The sequence below is a fragment of the Clarias gariepinus genome, chromosome 18 (assembly GCF_024256425.1).
Source record: "Clarias gariepinus isolate MV-2021 ecotype Netherlands chromosome 18, CGAR_prim_01v2, whole genome shotgun sequence".
Taxonomy (NCBI): domain Eukaryota; kingdom Metazoa; phylum Chordata; class Actinopteri; order Siluriformes; family Clariidae; genus Clarias; species Clarias gariepinus.
Genome location: NC_071117.1, coordinates 14,564,760 through 14,588,943, shown reverse-complemented (window position 1 = coordinate 14,588,943; position 24,184 = coordinate 14,564,760). Strand labels below are relative to the sequence as shown.

The following is a 24,184-nucleotide window of genomic DNA, read 5'->3' as shown; positions in this document are numbered from 1 at the left end:
TGTTGTAACCCATCTACCTGAAAGACTAATTTGTGGTCTTTGCTGGGATGGTTTTCTGCTCACCATGGTTGTGAAGTGTGTATTTAAGCTACTATACTGTAGCTACTGTATCCTGTTAGGAAAAACCAGTCTCAACATTATCCCCTGACCTCAATCATCAACAATGCTTTTTTTATACAGATCTGACGCTGTTTTGTTCTTCAAACCGTCCTGTGTAAATTCTACAGACTGCTGTGTGGGAAAAGATCTCCAGTTTCTGAAATAATCAAACCAGATGGTCTACGTAGCACCATCCATGTCAAATCACATTTTTCCTGTTCTGAAGTTTGATGTGAAAATTAGCTGAAGCTTTAGGAGGGTATTTGCTTGACTTTATGTATTGTGCTGTTTCCACTTGGTTGGGTGATTGAATAATTGAAAAAATGGGCAAGTGTTTTTATTAAAGTGGTCGATTGGTTTATATAGTTTCTTCACTCTAAGGCAATAATATGGATAACGGAGCACCAGGTGCATTTCTGGCCAGCTTTTACACTAATGTGGCTGTTAATGTTAACACACTGGCAGATATATACAGTAGTTGATCAATTGGAATGGTTATTACCGTCGCGCTCACCGCCGCGTGAAAACGTTAGCGGCCAAAATAAATTAGTTGCATTTCAAAGTTATTCGTAAAATGGCCGCCAGGTGGCGCAAAGTGACATTTTCGCTCGTTGCCCTAAATACAACAGTGACTGTTATACAGCGTATCTCTGTATCGGTTTATTGTTATTTAAGTTCTGGATTATTTCAGGTACTTTAAACACATTGTTGGGTTGCTCATGTTGGCTCATATGAGATGTAGTTTACAAATTAACACCTGGTTGGGTTATTTTGACCCAACAACTGGTTTATTCATTATTCTTTCCTTTCTCCAAATATCAGCCTGCAGAATGTTTGAAATATTACTGTTATTGTGTCACAGGTGTAGTTTTAAGAGTTGTTTAGGCAGGAATGCGTGTGTATACAGCTCAAAACCTCCATCAGTTGTTAAAGATAGCGGCTATTTAGAAAAAATGCCCAGTGATTTCTGAGCTTCAGGAAATCTCCCGGCGCTCTGCGCATAACACAGGGCCAACTCATGTCGGAAATAATTTATAAACGTGGGCTATTGTTTTTTTTTTTTTTACTTATAGTATTTGTTGATTTTATTTAAATGAGGTCTGGGCTCAGGACTTCAGAATCGTGATTCTCCTCATTAATTTACTCCATAGTTTTAATCAGCGCTCAGCCGCATGCATTAAGTTTTCCAGAGCGCACCGGCAGAAGTAGACTAATGATTATGAACGCGTCGGGAAAACAGCAAGCAGACTTTAAAAAAAACGTTTGCGTTCATTTTCTGACGCGCTCAAGTTCACCAAAAACAATACAGAGCAGCACAGCTTACAACACTTACAAAATCACAACACTTACAAAATCACAACGTTTTTTCGTTATTGTGAGTGCGCTTAAATAAAAGTTAAGTCTTATAAAGGCATGTAGTCTTATATAGTTTTATTATATAGTTTTTGCACATTAATCTGACAGCAATTTTTTCAGCCTGTCACGGCGTGCGCCCAAATCAATATCGCTCCTCGCTCACTAGTTAGGCGGCCTCCCCTTCAGACATGCGAAGCAGCGGGACCGCAGAATTACACATGACTGGTGAGCTATCGTTACTATGGTTGCCCGGGCTTGCACCCCGCGCTATAAAATACTCGGGGTTTGTTGGGCTACAGTGGATTTTACTACGCGCTGTGTATGCAGCGCGCGTGCAACAACGCGGAAGTGCGGCATGCAAGCAGGGCAAATGGAACGCGCCCGGGGACTTCAAAGGAGCGAGAGGTGGGAGGGGCCGGTCCGGCCATCCGCGGAGAGCAGAGTCAGCGCGAGCAGACGGATGGCCATTGCACTCACACCGCGTAGTAAAATCCACTGTAACCCAACAAACCCCAATCATCACCAGCCGTGCCTTATTCCGTCATGTCATGTGGGCATTATAAGCGTTGTATTGAAAAAAGTGGCAGCTGGCACGCCTAAAAATAGACGCAGGTTATTTTTTTTATAGTCTAAATAAAAACTCTCCGATTTAATTTCCTATAGTATAACCAGCGCTCAACCGCACGCATAGTTTTCCCGAGCGCAAGGAATTTTTTTTGTGCTAAATAATGTTTATGCAGTATAAGAATTCCTATTAATCCTGGGTTGTTCTTTTAGTGTCACTATAGTGCTTTACAATGCCGGACAACATTCAAATACAAATGATTCACCCTCCCCAGGTGTGAATCGGCTGTTCTCACCTATACATTCAGAGAAACTGTAATGGACCTCTCCACACTTTAAAAACCACTTGAATCTGAGGCTCTTCTGGAGACTTTCAGTGATTTCAATTTGTGTAATTTTAATCTCCTGGATTCTAGATTCTAAAGTTGACATTGTTACCTTTTTTAATCATTGGAATGGAAGAACGTGTTATTTTCCTTATGATAGCATAAATTGCATTGTTTTTAATCAGTCTATACACAATAATATTATTTGGTATTTATTTATTATTTTTTTTTTTAACGGGTATGGGGGCTATCTTGGTTCATTAATCTCCGTGCCTGGTTTAGTATTCAGTGCGCATCTGTTATATTACAACTATCATAACACTCAAATACCTTTTATTGGGGGTTAAGTGACTGATGTGCCTAACATTTTTCAGCTGAGCCTTTGTTTCACTGAATAATCAACCACCGCGACACCCCCCTCTTTCTCTCACACACACACACACACACAGAGCCGACCAAATCATTAGCACGTCCCTCCCCCAAACAGCACAGACATTTACTTACACCTGAACTGAGTTGTTTGAGTAACATGGGTCGAACCCGTTACAAATCATAACAGTCTACTGCATTTCATTCTTATAATAACGCAAAAACACAAGCGGGGCTGAATGACCGACATCAGCTGACGCAGTAGAACGTCCTGACAATGTTTTAATTTTATGGTAATTTATTTCAGTTAATAAATCTACTATAAATTTAAAGAACACAAGAAATAAGATGACACAAATCCATACACGCTTTTTTTCTAATTACAAGTGATAGATTCAAAAGGCTCACTGTGTTAACATTTATTGTGCTTAAATTTGATCCTAATAAGATTTGATTTAATTTAAATTCTAGAACAGTGGCAGCTGGAACACCTAAAACAGATGCAGGATTATTTTTTTATAATCTAAATAAAATGCTGTTTTAAACGTGGGCTATTGTTATTTACATGCAATATTTTAACCTTATGAAATACAAGTTTAGGACAATTATTATGATCTGCCACGGCGTGCGCGTGTGATGGGTGTACGCCCAAATCTACTATAACTACTCCCTCACTCCGTAGGCTCCCTGAATAGGCGGCAAAGGGACGGGAGCCGCCTATTTGTGCCGGCTGGCGATAATTAACGTTAATATGATCTCGGGCTTGCTCCGCATTATAAAAGCAAGGCGCGGAGGTTTGTCTGAGGTCTGGGAAGTACGTGATGTAATGGAGAATATGAAAGAAGCATGTCAGTGGGGAGATGTGACGCGCCGCGGGGACTTTAAACAAGGACATTAGAATTCCGCCCTTTGATCTCCGCGCTGAGGACAGCGCGAGAAAGAGCTGCGCGAGCTCCCGCGGCATCTTCACTCCCGCACCGCGCCCGCCCTCGCAGCCCCGCTGCCGAAGAGGAAAAGTGTGGTTAGGTTTTTGCGTCAGCGAGAACTCGCGCCGGCCATCGACAGCGGGAGAAGCGCCGTCACGAGGGAGCGTGCAGGAGCGCTGCCTCCGCGTGCTCAGTTCTGCCACTCGCACCAACACTTATCGTCAGCTGTGTGCCCGCATGCCAGTGTGGCACAGCCCCCGGAACTGCACATGCACAACCTTTATCCCATTCTTTCCATTCTCCCTCCTTCAACACTTTCCTTCCCCATTTTGCCTAAATAAATTACCCTTTTCCCGTAAGACCTCTTCTCGTGTCCGTGCTTTATGGTGCCGCCCGTGCAACATGGGTCGAATCCGTTACAGATCATAACAGTCTACTGCATTTCATTCTTATAATAACGCACAAACACAAGCGGGGCTGAATGACCAACATCAGCTGACGCAGTAGAACGTCCTGACAATGTTATAATTTTTATGGTCATTTATTTTAGTTAATAAATCTACTATAAATTTAAAGAACACAAGGTATAAGACGACACAAAACCCTACACGCGTCTTTTCTAATTACACGTGATAAAATTTAAAGGCTCAATGTGTTAACATTTATTTTGTTTAAATTTGATCCTAATAAGATTTAATTTAATTTAAATTCTACATTTGTATCGTCATTTTAGTTCTGTGATTATAAATTTGTTTAACTACAATGTTTTACTTGATTTTATCCGCTACTACGTGCAGTTCTAAAACTCCATGTCTCATTAATCCAGCAGAGAATGAACTAAGGCATGAGGCGTCAGTCTGTAGTTATATAGCGCCACTCAACGGTAAAAGCCAGCAAACGCACAAAGCCAAACGGTACCGCCGAGCGCGGCGACGGTAGGACCTACAGTCCGATTGATTAACCACTGTAAATAAAGAGCACCTACTATTCCTATTTTTCCCATCTAAAATTCTCCATAATATGAACAATCAGAGAGCTATCACGTATGCTATATAGTAACTATAATAATATAGAACTGATGATGGCACCATGTTCGACTGCAAATTTTATCTAAAATAATTTGCACTACATTATCCTGAAGCCCATGCATACATATTGTACTTTAATACTTAAGTATTACTGTAAATACAGTATCTATACAATTTTCAAATGGCTGTGCCCGATGCTGCCCACACAGCCTGGTTGAACTTCAATTACAATTCACAGTGTCATGGCGAACCTGGAGCCTATCCCAGGAGACTTAGGGCACAAGTTAGACCCTGGATGTGGTGCCAATCTATCGTAGGGCACACACACATTTATACACTTTGGGCAATTAAGGAATGCCAATTAGCCTGATCTGCATATCTTTGGACTGGGGGAGGAAACCAGAGTACCTGGAGAAACACATCAAGCATGGGAAGAAAACGCAAGCTCCATGCACACAGAGGTGGGAATCGAACCCTCTACCCTGTGCAAGTAGATGCAAGGCAACAGTGTTAACCACTACGCCACTTTGGTTATTGCTGCAATTCTGCCGAGAAGAATGGAAGAAATAAAACTAATAATAAGGTGTGAGCATCTAGCATCATTCACAAGAAGACTTCTGGCTGTCATTGCTAAAACGTATGTATAAGGAATATTTCTGTCATGATGGCACAGTGGCTTAGTGGTCGCCTTGCACTTCTAGATTCTGGGTTTGATTACCGTTTCGGCGTCTGTGTGCAGGGAGTTTGGATGTTTTCCCGTGCTTGGTGACTTATCCAGTGGTAAGACAAGTCCTACTTAATCAGTTTAGCTACCAGTATGTTGTTAGTGGCATGCTAATTGAAGCCCCAAGTCTGAATATGCTGACTGAATATCACTGAGGATTTTGTAGACCCTTTTCTCCACATTGGCCAGAGATTGGAAACATTATCAATATTTTAGCATTTAGAAAGATGAAACTACTCGTGGAAGTACCTCAAAGGATTTATTGTACAGCAGCAAGCTTAATGTGTGGCTGGTGACCAATTGCTTGGAAAAAAGAACAGAGAAGTAGCCCAAGCATCCGGTCAATAATAAGCAGCCCCATAGTCATTAAGTAAAAGGAAAATTACATTTTAGACATTATTAAATATATTGTGAGACAACTATTGATTTTTTTTTTTTTTTTACATCTAATGTATTTATTAAAATATCACAAGTAAAAAAAAATTCACTGCAAGAAAAAATGATGGCTTTTGTCTACTTTAGTGAAAAATGAACATGTAAGGCAAACATTAAGCTTTTCAGCATATCCGTAAAACACCACAAGTTTAAGAATTAGCTTTCTGTCATTATTTGAGTTAAAGCTCTTGGCTGATAATCTCCTAAACTACTCTAAACCTATTAATGCCATGCAGTGCAGAAAAAACAAGTTTCATCAAGAATGCTTCATGGTGTAATAGCAATATGCACATATTTTGACCGATAGCAACTGAGCGAGGTTTACTTATAATAAAAATTACTAAGTCATTATTTGACAATTGCCCAACTTTAGCAGCCACATAAGACAGCAATATATATATATATTTCTTTATTTAAATATTAACCAAACTAAACCAAACCATACTGAACTTTCTATTTCCATCTTTGAATCTTTGGATACATAAAAGTAACAAATAAAATACTTTTTTCTCGTGAAATTAAAATACAATTAATGATAAGGCTTATATAGCCGAATGCTATTTGCTAATATAAATAAAGGTTATTAGCAATAACCTGTAACAAAATTATTGTAGAGTATAGGGCACACTAATAAACCTAAATATTTGGCCAGCTCATGCAGAATGTCTGATTATGAAAGAAATGAGTAAAGATTTTTACTTCTTTTACTTGTGTGAAGATGTGTTAGCTTACAAATCAAAGAGCACCAAGTAGCTTAGTTAGCTCCCTAAGGTTTGCGTCACTTCGTGTTGGCTATTATCTACAGTATCTTGGTTTGAAGTGTTGTAAATATTTTTTAATGTTATATGTTTTTTACTTAGCCAGACTAACAGTATAAGTTAATTCAGTCCAATTCCTTAAGCTATGTGAGGCCTTTCTTTATCTATCATATCTAGCAACTGAGGGCTGTTTACTACTTACTGTAGCATATCTACTGTAGATAGCTAGTTTATATATTACAGAATTTAACAAACTCTATGTCCTAAAAAAATCCAAACTGTGCCTAGTTTCCCAAAAGCATCATAAAACCATCTGGTAGAGAGTGTTTAATGTAATGTTTGCTTTACCATTACAATAAACCCTTTGCAATGCTTTTGGGAAACAATACAGTTTACAACATAAACAAAGTGCAATTATGACATGTTCTGTAGAAACCCTTATTAGCCACGTTTGCCATCTTTCCAAACTTGGCTAAGTAGACTGTGGAGTAAGAGTATGCGCATTTGGATGCAACCCAGAAGGAACGTGATAAGCTGCAAGAAAGAGACAGAATAAAATGAATTATCTCCGCTGGACAGAAATAGCTTCATGTTTCAATCAAAGACAGGCTTTCTTTAAAAATTAGGTTTTAAAGAGAAAGGAGGGATGGAGTATTATAATGGGAATTGAGGTCGTTGTCGTTAATTATGCTTCACGTGACATGTAATTAATTCGGCATGTGTTTGATTACAGATTGATGGGGCTTCTTAAGAAAAAGGTAGACTATGATGACGAAGCAAGATGAACTGAAAAATAATTAAAAGAATAAAATCACATGAATGCAAAGAAGGGACAAGATTTTTGAATGTTATCAATAATTTGGTAGCTATGTAATGGTGGTGTAAAGGGGTGACACAAAGCTTGGAAAATGGGTCAACGGTAAAAAAGAGAAGAAATCAATTTGAGACAAGAAGTGATCAATTTAAAAAAACGGGTGCGAAAGGAATGAGAGCACTGATGGAAAGATTGGATGATACAACATGCCGCATGCGGAGATAAGTAGCGACAATGAGAGGCTGCGGATGGCCAGATGGATGATAAAGTGTGTAGAGTCTGTCACTTTTTAAAAGAGTGAAGATGGATGAACTTGGACAGATGAAATGTAGTTCAAAATAGAATAGAGGCTATGTAATGGTCATCAGCAGACTTTATCTTCATGCTGACGTACTGCATCGTGTGCCTACGACTACATAACAGCCAATATGTAGCGTGGGGGTGGTGTATCTTCAGAAAGGACACTGGAAACTCTCCAGTGTGATCTGATGTGGAATTTTATTTTAAATAAGTTAAGAAGATGACTGAACACATTGAGGATTAACTCACCTCATACTCCTGGGGGAGTTCAAAGAAGTGGATTTTCCAGAGAGAAATTGGGGTTAAACCAGAAAGACTATCAATGCAACAAATGCAAATGCTATAACTATGCAATTAGCTTGGACGTTCACAGTCAAGGTGTACCTTTTCCTTAGTTCTCAGTTCTTAGTTTAGGTTTTAAAGTACAATTCATACTCAGTATTTTACTTTATTCATTTTTATTTCATTTGTTATTTTTTCCTCATATTTAGTTGACAAGTGCTCTGCTTACACTATTGTACAGTATTAAAAATCTAGAATTTACTATAAAATGAGATTATTTAAATTTTTTAATTAACTATGTTAATTTGGTGATGTGTTACCTAGCGTAATTAACCCTCGTTGATGGGTAAAAAGTTTGTATAAATAGTTAAAAGGTTAAAATAAAAATGTAAGCTGATCAGGAACTGCTTATAACTTCTCTTCTATTTAACATTTTAACTTAATTCATGGTGCAAGGTTCAGTTTTCACAGTCTACGTACCATTTTTTTAAGCAATGCAGAGTCATAGTTTTGTGTCTGTGTATTGAGTATTGGGGCGGCTTATACAGTAGGTGCATTACGGTTGTTTCTTTTTCTTTTTTGTATATTCTGTAAATACACAGTAAACTATAGTGTTGATTGGCTCTGTTGAGTGACGCATATGAACACGCCTACTTTGAGTTAAAAAGTGCTATTTTTGTTAAAAAAAGCACTAGATGCTGTGATGTAATTTGGCACAAAACTGCTCATAAATACCCGTCTACTCAACATTTTGATTTAATTTAAGGCACAGGTTTAACTTCCGGCAAATACAGAAGAACTGACCAAGTTTTATTTAATTCTTTTCAGTTATTTTTGTGTGATGCTGTGACAAATTTTGGCTGGACAGACATACAGATAGACATACAGAAATACAATTATACACACAGAATTTTTTCTGGGCATGTCATCCAATGCATAAAATGTAAAGATATAATTGAAAGAGCAAGTTCTGACCAATGTTCAGATAAAACCTTTCTTTAACTCATATAGTTTATATATGAATAAAAAGGCCTTTTATGATTGAATATGAAAAGTATATTTTCTAGTGACACGTTATTGTTAACAGTGGCTTATGAACATACAGTATCTTTTTGTTGAGGTAGATTGACGATACACAACGATAACAACAACCTCATACAAAATAAAGTTGAGAGGCTATCACACTTGACTTGTGCTCTAGGCCATTATCTAGTTATAGTTTATGTTAATGTTCTAGTGAATGACGGCATTTGAGAATAAACAAAATATGGTCTTGCACCTCCTTTGCTACAAGATGGCACTAATTATTGTGTCTCCAGTGATTATATAATAATAGTTACCATATTTACAGCAGTCCCAGCATAAGCTCTTTATCCTGTTGAATAGATTCTACTCATATCCAGCACGCTGTCCCTAATACTTCATGGTAATTTTCATAGACACCTATAAATTACTTAATATTGTAAATTATTATATGTCATAGTGTATGAAGGAAAATATGTGAGGGGCCTATCAATAAAGCTAACAAGAGTGGGGCATTTTAATTGCAGATGTCTATATTATTTAACTTTGTATTTAATGCAATAATATGTTTAAAATGTTCCTTCATCAAAATTTTATTTTGGCTCTACAGGTCATTTCATATCTAGCTTTTTTGTACATATTACTGTATATGTGGTGAGTGTGTAGATGGCTGAGCTATATGATCGCTGGCTAAGCTATTGCCTCTTATTGACTGCTTTGTGTTATACGGGGAGCTTAAAAATTGCAGTCAAGTTTAACAAGCCCACGGTTGTTGTGATTGTTAGCACTCAGGTTGACCTTCAGCCTGGAAGGTCTTGCTTTCACCATCTGAACCTGCACCCGCTGCCATTAGAGCAGTCGAAAGGGAATGATACACCAGTTTGATTGACAGCATACTGGGTTATTTTTGTGAATTCACATCATGAAGGTAATTAGCTAAAATTTCAGCTATTTTATTTTTATAGATTTGTAGATATTTTGAATAATTATTTTCAATTGTGGATTGGCATGCTCATTATAGTCCCCTATAATGTTCTCAAAATATCTTTAAATCATGATTCCCTCCGATTATTACATTTGCAACTGATTACTGCCAGGATTATTGTCTTTCCAAACATACTCATTATACTATACATGCAATGCCTGACTTTGCCTGCATCAAGCACAGAGAAATTACTGGAGTTGAATTAAAAACTGTTTAAGTACTGAACCATCAAGTTCATAAAAGAAATGGACTTTTAAAAAAGCCATGAAGCGAGATTACTTAAATGGTTGGTAATTAAACGGAAGTTGCATTGTTAAAACTGACAGTAGAAATCACTTCAATGGTTAAGAGTGAAAGTAAGATCATGTCCACATACGCATTATGCACATACTCTCATATACTTCTATTGCACTTCTATTTTATTAGCAGCCTTGTATATATTTTTATTTTTCCACTTTTTTTCTATATTTGTTTCATATAATTTTCTTATTACATGTTTTATGTCTCTATTTGAATACCCTATTTTTTATTTTAGGTTATGGCAGTCAAATATAAGCATTTCACTGCATATTATACTGTATATGGCTGTGTCAGCTATGAGTAGCTGTGTGGCTATTGGAACATTGCTTGTTAATGAGACTTGGAAAAAAGGCACAAAGACTGCACTTGTGGTCTGTTGAGTTCAGATTGGCCCTATTCCAGAGCTATGAGTGTGTCAGGGTAAGAAGGGAGGTGCATAAAGCGATGCACCCATCATGGATGGTACCAATTGTACAAGCCTCTGGAGGCTGTGTTATGATCTGGAGTTGCTTTATTTGGTCAGGGGTAGGCTCGGCAGCATTATATGGCAATAAAATGAAGTCAGCTTTCTTGTGAGCCATGATCAGCTTTTTTCTTTTTCTTCAACCAACAATAAACATTTTACATACAATTCACTCAGAAGTAGCCTCAAGGCAGATAGGATGCCACTGGCGTTTCTGTTTAATCAAAGCAAACACCACTCTTTCAACTTTCACTGCTTTCACTGCATATTACATATATACAAACATCCACATACAAAGCATTTATTGTTAACGGTGTATTTTTGGTAATGATAATAACAATTCCAAATAGTTAGCTAAGCAAGCTAGTTAAGTGAATAAAAAAAGCTGACCTCAGTGTTGTTAACAGTATTGTTATGGTTTGAGTATGTGCATCATGTGAGGTGGGTTTTGTTCATATCAGCACAAAATGTGCCCCAGGCGGTGCTTTTTCTGCCTCTTGTGAACGCGGTTTATTGTGTTCTAGTATCCTAGTGAGAATTCTAGAACCAAACACTTCAATTTCCTCACGCCTCCGAGGCTGAGTGCTGTAATAGAGCCAGATGAAACAACGCATACCAACACCAAACTGCCCTCATTACACAACAACTTCTTATACTGTACAGCATCCTTTTAAAAACCCAGAGCCCCTTGTTGCTGAATTGATGCTATTTGTCATACTTGAATCTCTCCAGTCTATTTTAATGCTGCGCTCTGCTCACACTCGCTCGTGGACGTCACAGACCTAGCTCGATTTCCCCCTGGCCAGCAGCGGAGGGACTTGCTGGAGAAATTATTTAAGGGCCTCATTATTAAGTCTGATATTAGAATTGCTCTGTTCTTATATACTTGCACTGCGGGACACTCTGAGCCTTTCTCCCGCCAAGATTATTAGTAGCAGAGAGTGAGCTAGAGAAATGAAAAGAATAGAGGGAATTAGTAGTAAGGTTCCAGAGGCTATTAGCATGCCATGGTTTGTCTAAGCCCACTGGGGGAAAGAAGTGAGACGGCCTGGCCACTTCAGTGTGCTAAACATTAAAGAAAATAAATGAAGGAGGTCTGCAGATTCAATTATTGTTTAAATGTGCAGGAGACATAGGGGTAATAGAAGACTGAGTGATAGAGAGACTGAACATAAACTGGGAGGAGAGTGAGAGGCTGCAGCCTAGAGGAATAGAGAGAAATCTGAGAAGGATTAATAAATGTAATGCAGTATTTCAAAGTGAAAAAAAAAAAAATTGCTGACGTCAACCGAGCGTTTCTGTGTGGCTCTCTCGCTCTGTGTGTGTGTGTGTGTGTGTGTGTTAATATACTGGTTTGTAATGATTTTTATTTTTCATGCACACCTGCTGCCTAAATCAGGGGAAGAGATAATCATTTGCAAAAGAGTCATTACCTTGTTCACAGGCATAAATAACAAGGGTGGACAAATCATAGTTAGCTCACTGAGTCAGTAAAAGCTTTAATGTGCCATAGTTTCCGTGCCGAGGAGGTACCAAGGTGAAAAAGTGGTAGTAGTAACATGGAGAACAGGTTAGCAAGTGTATTTATATAAGTAAATGGGAATAAATGAAGTTCAGTATATTGTATACAAGTCGGCAGCTGACTTTATTTCATTGCTACTTAACATTGCTGAGCCTAGACCTGACCAACTGAAGCAACCCCTGGTCATAACACCGCCTCCATAGTGTTATACAGTGGGCATTATGCATGGTGAGTGCATCGCTACATGCGTTTCCTTTCTCACCCTGACCTGCCCATCGCACAGAACCGGAGTCAATCTGAAAAACTCATGACCTTTATTCCACTGCTCCATAGTATGATCCCTAGCTAATTTAAGTGTTTTTCCTCATTTGTATTAGCAACAAGTGGTTTTCTTATGGCCACGCAGATGTTTAGGCCCAGTTCTTTGAATTCACATCACAATATGCATGTGGAAATGCTCTTACTTCCACTATTAAACATAATTAAGTTTTTTTTTAAGTTTTTTTAGCATGCATCTTTATTCAGTCTTTAAGTGATCTCCATTTATGATTTTTTATCCTGACCACATGTCTTCCATGAAGTTGAAGGTTTTTATGAACGCATTTGACAGTCCTTAATCAAATTCCAGTCATTCCAAATCTTTTGTTCTCGCTACTTGATGCAGGACAATAATTTGACTTTTCTGAAATGCTGACCTTATTTTTAGTCAGGAAATGTAAGTAAAAATTTTGTGACTACTCATTTATTTCAAACAGTGGATAAAATTTTTGGGAAAGAAATTTTGCTTCCAATTTTGCTCTGGAGGACGGCAAGCAGTTAGTTTCCTGTATTTGTTAAGTTCCAAATAAAGGAAGAACGTCAGACACCTTGTTTTAGCTGTTTTAGCAGCTATTGCTATCACTGGTGTGTAATCCTCATGCTGTAGGCGCTGACTGACACACCCCATGCGTTAGAAACGGCAAAAAGTTGCATGAATTCTGATCTGCCAATCTCATTCAAGTCCACATAAAGTATCAGATATCCAGTATACAGTACCTGTTCCAGGACCACATACAAAAGTGACTTAGATCCAATATGAAAAACATCAGATCTGTGCATTCAGACAGCCATAAAAAATAAAAAAAATCACACCTGTTAGGGTAAAATTCAGATGTGAGTCACTTCAGGCTGGTAATGTGAACATCGCCTTAGACACAAGATGTTGATGGTGTGAAACTTGCTTTTTGCAGCATTGTGGTCTCATGTTTGTCTTAGTAGATCATCTTTAATTCCCAGAAGTTCCTGAGAATCTCCCTGGTGAACCTTTCGATGAGATTCAAGTCAGGGGATTTGCTAGAACATTCAAGACCTTCTTGCTAAGTTGTTGTTATTTCTTATTTATTATGTTCTTGGCTGCTGAAATGTCCTGTTGAAATGTCCATCTTCTCACCAGATCAACTCAGTATCTAGACCCAGGAGAAACTGGAGAAATTTTCTTTATACTGTATATGCCATTTATGTAATTAATGCTATTTAATGCCAACTAAACACAAATCAGTGCTGTTAGGAGATAATTGAACACTGTAGGTGTTACAGTATGTCAGTGGTGGGGATTTTTCTGCTTTGCCCCCCATCTCGCTCTGTTATGTTTTATGTGCCCAGTTTCTGTGGGTTGCACATTCCACAGTAGAGAGCTTTGATGTTGTGTGGAGCGCTGAGACCTGAGAGAGAGAGTTACACAAAAAGAGTAAGGTAGTTCAGCGTGCGTCACGATTACACACATACAGCTGATTTCATGCACACACACACACACACACACACACACACACACACACACACACACACACAACCTAAATTGTATGCTTTTACTCATAAACACTGTTCACTGGCTGTAATCCAAAACCAATGATGCATAAATACGTGAACAAGGCATTGTAAATTGTTGACTTGGATGCAGCTGGGACAGCACACACACACACATAAACACACACACAAAGCAACCCACTTTTGTGCACACAAGGTCTATTTACAACATATTACATGCACAGAAGTTCTCCGACTCATGCTGACGGCATTTAGATGTGCTGGAACAAAAGCTAAATATGACTTTTTGGATACAAAACTGTGTCGAAAAACAATCAATGCACAACCAAGTGAGGAATTACATTCGCATTATATTTGATCACAGGTTGTAACAGTTATGCATTGGTAATCACATTAGGTCTCTTTTCTCCCTGGCAGGATGACAACTCCATGTTCTTCCAGTTCGGGCCATCTATAGAGCAGCAGGCCTCCGTCATGCTCAACATCATGGAGGAGTACGACTGGTACATCTTCTCCATCGTCACTACCTACTACCCGGGGTACCAGGACTTCGTCAACAGGGTGAGGAAAAATACTAAAATGAAATATATATACTCTAGATGTTTGGTTTATATTTTATTTTCCAAGTAAAATCAGGTTTAATATCTGAAGGGAACCTATGAGATTAACATAGCTAATGATAAGGATGATTAGCATATAAACCCAAACATCAAATAAGTAAAAGCCACATGGAAACAGGAATCTGCCTGAATTCTGCCTCAGTTTAGATTTTCTGAATTATAATAAATCTAAATATTAAAGGTTTTCAGATAACACTGGTTAAACTGCCACCACCTTTGTTATACTTGTCTGGTCAGCAGATAAAGAATACAATATGAGATTTAATACAAATAATACAATTATTTATGTGGTTCAAACTTTTTTAAAGAAGTCCGTATGTCCTTGATTGACGATACCAACTTTCCCAACTTGTGGAAGAAACACATCTGTCTGTGGGAACTTTACACATAATCATTTACCAACACTACTTGCACATTACAGGAGCTTGGCCGGCTGGGAGTTATTGCCACATCTCCTGTACGGTCCTGACCTCGCTCCAAGCCATTTCCACATGTTTGGTCTATTAAATGAGTTCCCTCCAGCATTTCAGATGTGAAGCAGGCAGTCTGAGAAAACTTTCTACCTTGGATGGGATACAAGCCCTAGTAAAATGCTGGACTTAGTGCATTAAGGAATTTGGGGTTTAAATAGAGATATTAAGTGAGTTTTTACTCTCATAACAGCCTTCGGTTAATCTGCAAAATTAAAAGCCTTGTATAGACTTGCTAGAACACATTCTAGACACCCAAACAGAGGTAATGTGAAATCTCTTCTACAACAAATCATACATTGACTAGAACAAAACTCCTAACAAGACAGCACCAACATTAAACATGAAAATGTCACTCACATCAGTAGGCAAAGACCCAACCCAACATTTTGTAACTACAGTATTGTACAGTGCTGTTTAAGGCACACATCATAAAACTAAGGTTCATTTACTTACTGTAGCTTTACTCTGCTTTTTCCTCCAGTGTAAAATTGACTAAAAACATCCTATAGGTGCACACTGCCATATAATCCATGATGTCTGTATTTTAGTTTTGCTTGAACTATTGCATTAATCAGCTCTTTTCTAGGCGTATTCCCAACAGTGATGCTTTTGCCCATCATTCTGTCCACGTGTTAAAGGTGTAAAAAGTGATTTAGATTTATAAAGGGACTTTATGCAATGTTTGCATGTATGTACAGTATGGCAAATTTATAAGCAACTGACTAAATTTACAGCCAAGAAAAGCCTAAAGCCTTTTTTGTCAAAAGAAATTTTGAAATCACATCTGGGTAAATGAACAGATGCTACAGTGTCTCTCTGACAGGAACATTTTATAGATCAAGGTAAGTAGGAAGACGGTTGAGAAATAAATATTTATTACGTTTTGATGGGACACCAAGTGTGGAACTGCACACTATAAAATGTGGAAAATAGTATGACAGGTTGATTATTGCCAATTATTTAAAATTGCATACTATTCAGCGCCATGGTGGTAGCATGTGGAAATGAAAGCTAGTCATTTCAAATCAAACTTTAATGCCTTGAATAAACCTCCAACTGATAATCAGGGCTCCGAGTAATACTTAAACGTCTTTTCTCATCAGGTGTTCATATCAAGGGTTAGAATATATGAATTTACTCTAATATGGTTAGGTAGTATAATTATTTTTGATTAGCTACCATTAACGTTTTATTTGACACGTTTTGGTTTGTGATCATGTCCTACCTCAACAAATGAATTTAAACCTGTTTTATGTGCTTCAGGTTTTCCTATCAGGCAAGCTGTAGCTAGTTAGCTTTCTGACGGCGAATCTCATTAAAGAAGCGTTTTAGTAACAGCTAGTGCATTCAGCTATTGCGAATCCTAGCAATTGTCTTCAGCAGAGTGGAGTTATAGCTCATGTTTCTATGTGTCCTATCTCAGAACTTCAACCAGGTATTTTGTGTTAAAATATTTGCAACACTGTCATTTGCAACACTGTATCATATTAGCAATACATTTCCTGTAGCTTTATTAAAATTAATGTTCAAGTTTAGGTTATTTATTTTTTATGTAATCGACCATTATATTTGAAGACATTTACATATCTTAATTTTAATTAAATATTTATTTATCCATTATATGTCCAGTAAATTAGAACTGTATCTACAGTATAATAACCACTATATATATATATATATATATATATATATATATATATATATATATATATATATATATATATATATATATATATATATACTACAACTTTAGAAGCAGGCAAATTATTGGCCTGTAGCAAGTACTGAAATTAAGGAGATTGAAAAAAAGAACTGCAATAGAAAAAGGTCATGCGGTCTGATTTTTCCAGATTGACCCAAAACCAGTGTAAGGTAGAAGGATAGCATATTAAGCGATGCCCCCGTCATGCATAGCTCCCACTGTACAGGACAAGCCTCTGGACGCAGTGTTATGATCTGGGGTTGCTTTATTTGCTCAGGTCTAGGCTCAGCACCATTATGTGGCAATAAAATAAAGTCAGCTGAAGACCTGAATGTACTGAATGACCAGGTTATTACATTTAATGAATTTTTTATTTATTTATTTTTTTCCCCGATTTTGTCCCTAATTTAGTTGTGGCCAATTCCTCCCCGTCACTAGGGGGCTCCCACATTAAGGCTACTACTACCATTCAGCTGGGAGGGCCGAAGACTATCACGTGATTCCTCCGAACCGCGTGACGCCAGCCGACCTTTTCCGAACTGCTTGCTCGCGCACCGTTAGGGGCGGAGTAACACACTAGGAGGAAAGCGCTAGCAGACGCCCCTGATTGGCTGTAGAGCCGTGATTAATGTGGGAGCACAAAGTACCTCTCATCCCTCCCCCCTGAGAGAGCTCGGCCAATCAGCTCTCTCTAGACCTCTCTCTAGACCTCCGGCTGTGAGAGGTAACAGCATCACCCGGGGATCGAACCAGCGATCTCCGGATGATAGGGCGAGCGCTTCACCACTGCGCCACTCGGAGGCCCGAATGTTTTATTCTTACCTGATGAAACAGGCATATTCGATGACTCAAGTTGTGAAATTTATGTTCTGGAAGCATAAGGAATCATTTTCACATATGAATTCATCACCACACTTACTGTCCACCGTAATGAAAGTCAATGAAATCTTGAAGTGTACAATCTTTTGTTGCAGTGTAGTGCAGTGTATAATTGTAGTAGGTGATAGGAATCTTTATGATATTCCTTTTATAACTACTTAATAGTGAATAGCAACACAAAAAAAAAATTAAATAGAATAAAAATAAACAAAGTGAAACAACTTAAGTGACTATTTGAGTGGACAGTTTTATTTAAGAATACAGAGTTTCTGATCTTTTTGTAAAAGAAGAAATACTCTACACTGCTGACGATTTACTGTGGTCATTGTGGTCTCACTGCTAAACATCTTATAATTAAAAAATATATATATATTAATTAAATCTGGTCCAATCAGTAACTTTGTTTTTCATGATCCTTTTGATGCATCAATGGTTAACATTCTCAAATGATGTTGATGGAGACATTCTGCAATGTTTTCACACACAGATTCGAAGTACCATAGACAATAGCTTTGTGGGCTGGGAACTGGAGGAGGTGTTGCTGCTCGATATGTCATTGGACGATGGCGACACTAAGATCCAGAATCAGATGAAGAAGCTCCAGAGCCCAGTGATACTGCTCTACTGCACTAAAGAAGAGGCCGCCACCATTTTTGAGGTGGCGCATTCCGTCGGCCTGACCGGTTACGGTTACACCTGGATCGTACCAGCGCTGGTTGCGGGGGATGCCGACAACGTACCCACTGTCTTTCCTACAGGTTTGAAAAATGTGTTGATACATTTAATTCCATTAGCACTAACAAGTAAAACAATCTAAACTAAGCAACAGAGACTAAACCTTTCAGTCTTTTCCTTTCTCTTCGTTTTTGCGTTTGTCTCTCTCAGGTCTGATCTCAGTGTCATACGATGAGTGGGACTATGGACTGGAGGCACGTGTGCGTGATGCCGTGGCAATCATTGCCATGGCAACCTCCACCATGATGCTGGACAGAGGTCCCCACACACTGCTGAAGTCAGGTTGCCATGGTGCGCCCGAAAAGAAAGGCCCGAAGGGGGGGAACCCCAACGAAGTTCTGAGGTGAGTCACCCTCACACACATGTGATTTGGATTTCATTTGAACATCATTTAGATGTAGTCTTTTTTTTCCCCTCCTTCACTGTCTGGTCTTTAAGCTAGGAATAAATTCAGTATAGTGATTACAGAATAGAGATAGGTTTTCTCTATCCTCACCCACACGAAACAACACACACACACACGCATACATGCACACATATCTCTTGGAAGCACTTAAGTGGACTCAATTTGTCTTAGTCAATTCGAGGAAAGAGAGATAGAGTGAGAGAGAGATACTAAGGCTGTGATTTACTAAGTGCACTATCAGGGGCAGCTAATTTACTTGCACAGAAAATTTAATGCAACCACAAATCCATTTCCTGTTTATTGGTGACCTGGAAAATGGTGCTGTTTAAACTGCCAGTAAGAATGCACTGCCTTCTTAGTAACCTAAGGACTCGTTCAGCTGCACAAAGTAACAGACTTTCGGTTTCTACTTGCATACTGTAGATTTTGCCACTTGCTAAGATGTGGCTAGCCATTGCTGGGTCGGAACAGTGGGCAGCGTTGCCACCTCACAGCTCTTGGGTTCCTGGTTTAATCTTTGAGCTTGATGCATGACTAAACACACAAATATTAGTAAAACTGAATCTAATAAAAACAACACAAAATAGCCTAGTTCACTGGTGCACCAATGTGCAATATGGTTTTATTTGTTGTTGTTGTTGTTTTTACTTTTGTAAACAATGGGTTTGAAATTAAAATCGTTCAGTCTGCCTTGTTGTCATGTCATCATCGCTGACAAAATGGAAAAACCTATCATCACTGAGGCTTTCCGTAAATAATTTGGTTTCAATTATTGTCAGTAATCTCTCCTTGACAGCTGATTAACCAGAGCAACAATCAGACAAAGGAACAATTTTAATCCGGACCCTCCTTCCATGTTAACTTTAATAGCTTTGTTACACACTGCACTGATGATGCAGCCCTTTTCATTGTAGTACTTCATGTGGAAAATGAACTAGAACTACAACCACAAGGTCCATTGGCTGGCATTTGGGATGATTTGTGTTTTCTTTGGCGGGAAGACGTAGTATTTAGTAACCGGCCGAGGTGATTTCAGGATCCTGCCGGCTAAAATGATTGTCATATAAGAAGGGATATAAAAATGTTACCTGTTTCATCTGGCACAACTGCGGTTTCCTGAATTGGCCGAATTGAATGCGGAGCTGCAGCCATTGTGATAATGGTGAAACTGGGGACATTGTCAGGAGAGCATGCAAGAAGAAAATGAGCTGAATCAAAAAGACCTAGGTAAGGCGAACTTTAAAATACACAGAGTGCTGAAAGAAATCTTTGCTCTAATGGAGTGACAGCATTCACACAAAAGAAGCATTTCACTTCATTCGGGGATTCGGCGCGAGCAGCTCGTCCTTTTATTACTGGTACATGGCCTATTATTCTGTATCATGCGCCACACGTCAGGGGGTTTAAATGACTACTGCAGGTCGTCTATTGCTCCTTTTGAAATCACAAGGCAGGAGGTGTTTTCTATTTGAATATATATATATATATATATATATATATATATATATATATATATATATATATATATATATATATATCTGACCTGTGAATGTGAATTAGTTAATCTCACACTCATATCTGACAGCTGGTAACTCTTCGAACAATCACTTTCTATGCAGCTTGGTGTTAAATCCAGTGATTAGTGTCCATTATCCTAAGCGTCAGTGTCCTTTTATATCCTAGACTGACCTACAGTAGTATAAAAGAATGAGTATATGAGGAGGAAAAAATCCATAACTCCTGCAGCTTGTTCTTTTAACGATGTTTTAACAAGGATTCACAAGGGCTTTTACGGTCAGGCGTTGTGATAAAACAAACCAGACATCTTATAGACATTTGCATTAACTCTATCGTTAACATGTTTATAGAAAGGAAAGCAAGTGGTAAGCTGGTTTTTGCATTTTAAGAAGGAAAGGGGGAACAGCTTGTGCTGAAAATAGTCATAAATATGATGTAAATGACAATTCATACATGGAATAAATACATAAAATTAATGTATTCCATTACAAGCATATTCGTATTATTTATTTATTAATAAGTATGATATAATTAGAGTAAATTCTCTAAAAAGCATTAACGATACCGTTGCAAAAATAAATCCATAATCCATCAGTTATATATATTCAAAAAGTGTAGCATTGTTAACAATTTGATCCGGGTAAGTGCGAACAACTGAAATCAAATTAAAGACTAATAAACATGATCACTTTTTACGATCACAATCACACCAATATTAATATTGTTATTACTAACACCTAGTGTCAGCCAAGGCTTGTTTAACAATACAGCCAATATGTACAGTATACAGAATCATAAATCAGTCAGTAGATCTCAATTATGTTTTACTGTCAGAGATTTGCTTTGATATATTTTGAACGTGTCTGGCAGTTAAAAAGCATTGACAGGATAGATGAAGGGGGGTGTGTTTCTTCTCTCAGTAACTTTTTGACATCTTGACAGCATCATGTGACGTGTCTGCTTATTATCTTGGCTTTTGTAATTTTTACAAACACCCACATTTTAATTGCCACATGAAAAACCACCTTTCAGTCGAGCAGCTTTCCCTCTCTGTTGTTTTGATACTTGACACAGAGCACAGAACGGGGCATTGATCGCTAATTATTAATTAGAATTTAGGCTTTGTAGCTCTCACTTTTAGCAGGACCATTTGTTCTGCCATGGTGTCGGTAATAGAGCACTCAGGGCGAAGCTGGATTAGCGAGACAGAACAGAACAGCAGTGGGAAACTGCCTTTCTTTTACCCCTACACACATTCACTTTTTTTTTCTCATCTCAGATGTTTCTCTCTCCTCTACAGTATACACTACATTCATGCCACACTCGACCTTTTCCTTAATTCATTTATGGTTAATCTTTTTGTTTTGGCCACAGTTGAAGAAGAGCATCATATGCATTGTATTAATAACCACAGTGACCAGGCGGAACCAATAGCAAAACTGTATAATGGAAACAGAAAACGACTGTAGTATCAGCTGTTGTTGTTTGCCTTGTACGTTTTTTAGGCCTGTCAGTTCCAGGCTTTTGCAGCCAGTTATGCTTAAATAGGTTGTCAGACAGAGCGAATGAGGCTTTTAACACGCATCTGTTTGATTTTCACTCATTTCTGCAAAAAAGCTTGATGAAGTTGCTAGACTTTTCCAAGCAGAGGGTCTCATCATTTATGAACGATAAGGACATGTGGTCCTGCCAGGTACTTTCCACAGTGTCTGGAAATGCAGGTGCATCCCATACGTGCCTGAAGAAGACCTTTCTAACCTTTTTCACATAATATTTGAAAAACAATTAAACAGTGTTTTTTAATCTAATGTGTAGGTAAGGCATCTGTAGCATTTGTTGTATTACTACAAAAAAGAGATCTCTTCATATAGTGCTATGTAATTCACAACTATTAAATTAATTCTGTTTAATTTTTATCTACTGAGGTATATTTGCTATAACCAGAGGCAATAAAAAATTCGACTCATTTATCCGTGCTGAGAAAAGGGCAGAAAAGCTGTTTACTCCAACCTTGCTTATTGACATGTAAAAGTGGTTGTCCAATGTAAAATGATCTTTTTCTGGCTAAAGAATGTTAGGATATTTACATGATCATGCATCAGTCTTACCGTACTATTCATTTGAAAAAGCATCTCTTTTTTTTACTGCTTCATTTAGATAATGATTATTTGCTAGGACTCTTTTTGTATGATTTTGCAAAAGTCTTGTACGAACGTCTCGAGCCACTCCTCAATTTTTGATTCAAAATTAAATTACAGTATAAGAGAATGGAAGCAAATGTTTTACTGTGACAGGTTGCAAAAAGATACATGTTGATACAAATTGGTTGCTTATGTAACAACCTCAGCAGCAACCTCATTTCCCCTCTCGTCTGTTCCAACCACATCACCAGTACGTATACTAATCACTGGCCTGATCATCTGTCATCATCTGCACCTGTTTCTCATTGGGTCATGCTGAAAAATAGATGTTTTTATGCTTGAATGATTTATAGGTTATTGTGCTTCTTAACTAACCAAAAGCATTCATCTGAAACCGGTCAGATACAGGGACTAGACCGCAAATGAGAGCCACAACCTTACCAAAAATGAGAACCAAAAAAGTCCTTCAGACCACATAAAAAAAATACAAGAAAGTGTAGCTATTTAAAAGCAAAATATACAGAAACGAAGGTTGGTTCAATACTTTTGCTGAGTTAATTTTAAAAGTTTATTGATTGTATTTAGCAGCTGCCCTTAGACTTGCATGATATGTTCTAAAGTGTACTGTGTGCGTCATATATGGATTTAGATTGAAAAACATTGACACATTTCCTTATGAAATATCTATTCATTCAGCAAAATAGACATTAAAGTAAAGCTTTTTGCCTGATAAGACACTGTAAATATGTTTTCAATTACTCTTAATCTGACATGCTGTTCATTTGGCTTAATGAAAAAACTTTCATTACAGATATAAAATATTATATTTATATATTATTAAAATATTTTTCTCATTTAGAAATGTATTTTCCCATTAGTTTATTTCTTCACTTTATTCTCTCTCCATCTTTTTCTCCTTGGTTGCAACTCATGATCTCATCTTTTCACCTTCTTCCTTTTTTTTCCTAGTTTTGTGCTGTATCTGTCTGTCTGTCTCTTTGTCTGTCTGTCTGTCTGTATCTCTCTCTCTCTCTCTCTCTCTCAACTCATTAAAACAGTAGGAGCAGTATTTCGTGGCAGACACCGGTACAGAGACAAGCTGTGTGTGGGAGCGCTTCACTTAAACACACCCCAAACCAAAAGCACTACTCATCCTCACCCTCCACTCTCGTCACCATCCAAAATAAATCCTCTAATATATTCAGTGCTAAATTTGGCATTGGGGAGATACATCTGTGTAAACAGCAGTATAGAAATAAACTTTCAACAACTGTAATTGCATGGTTTTAGTGTTTATGCAAATGTTTGGAAATCTTGAAGCATTTAGAAACTAACATCAAAAACCTCTTTGTGGATATTGCAATATACTGTGTATGGAAGTATTGATTAATTGCCAAATAAAGCGGTTACAAAGATGTATGGATGGATCAGTCACACGGGTTAAATCTTTGTCGCAATGACAGCTTAGAGGGTTGAGTAATCAGAATTCTAGACTATAAGGCAGTATAATCCATAAATATATTGCATTATATGATTTTTGAAGAGATGATTGATTTTCTGTAACAGCATTGCTCAGACAGTTATGCAGACTTTAATTTAAATGATCGTTTCTATAGTAACAGTTTATTCACTG

General features: G+C 37.8%; 1 protein-coding gene across 3 annotated transcripts in view; it reads left to right on the top strand.

The window, feature by feature from the left end:
- grin2bb (glutamate receptor, ionotropic, N-methyl D-aspartate 2B, genome duplicate b) overlaps positions 1 to 24,184 on the top strand; it is a 119,060-nt gene that overhangs the window by 56,104 nt on the left and 38,772 nt on the right. For all 3 annotated transcript variants that reach the window (XM_053477071.1, XM_053477072.1, XM_053477070.1), the window contains exons 4-6: positions 14,495 to 14,638; positions 18,239 to 18,509; positions 18,637 to 18,829. In XM_053477071.1, the coding sequence (XP_053333046.1) occupies positions 14,495 to 14,638; positions 18,239 to 18,509; positions 18,637 to 18,829 (608 nt within the window). The remainder of the gene's footprint in view (positions 1 to 14,494; positions 14,639 to 18,238; positions 18,510 to 18,636; positions 18,830 to 24,184) is intronic.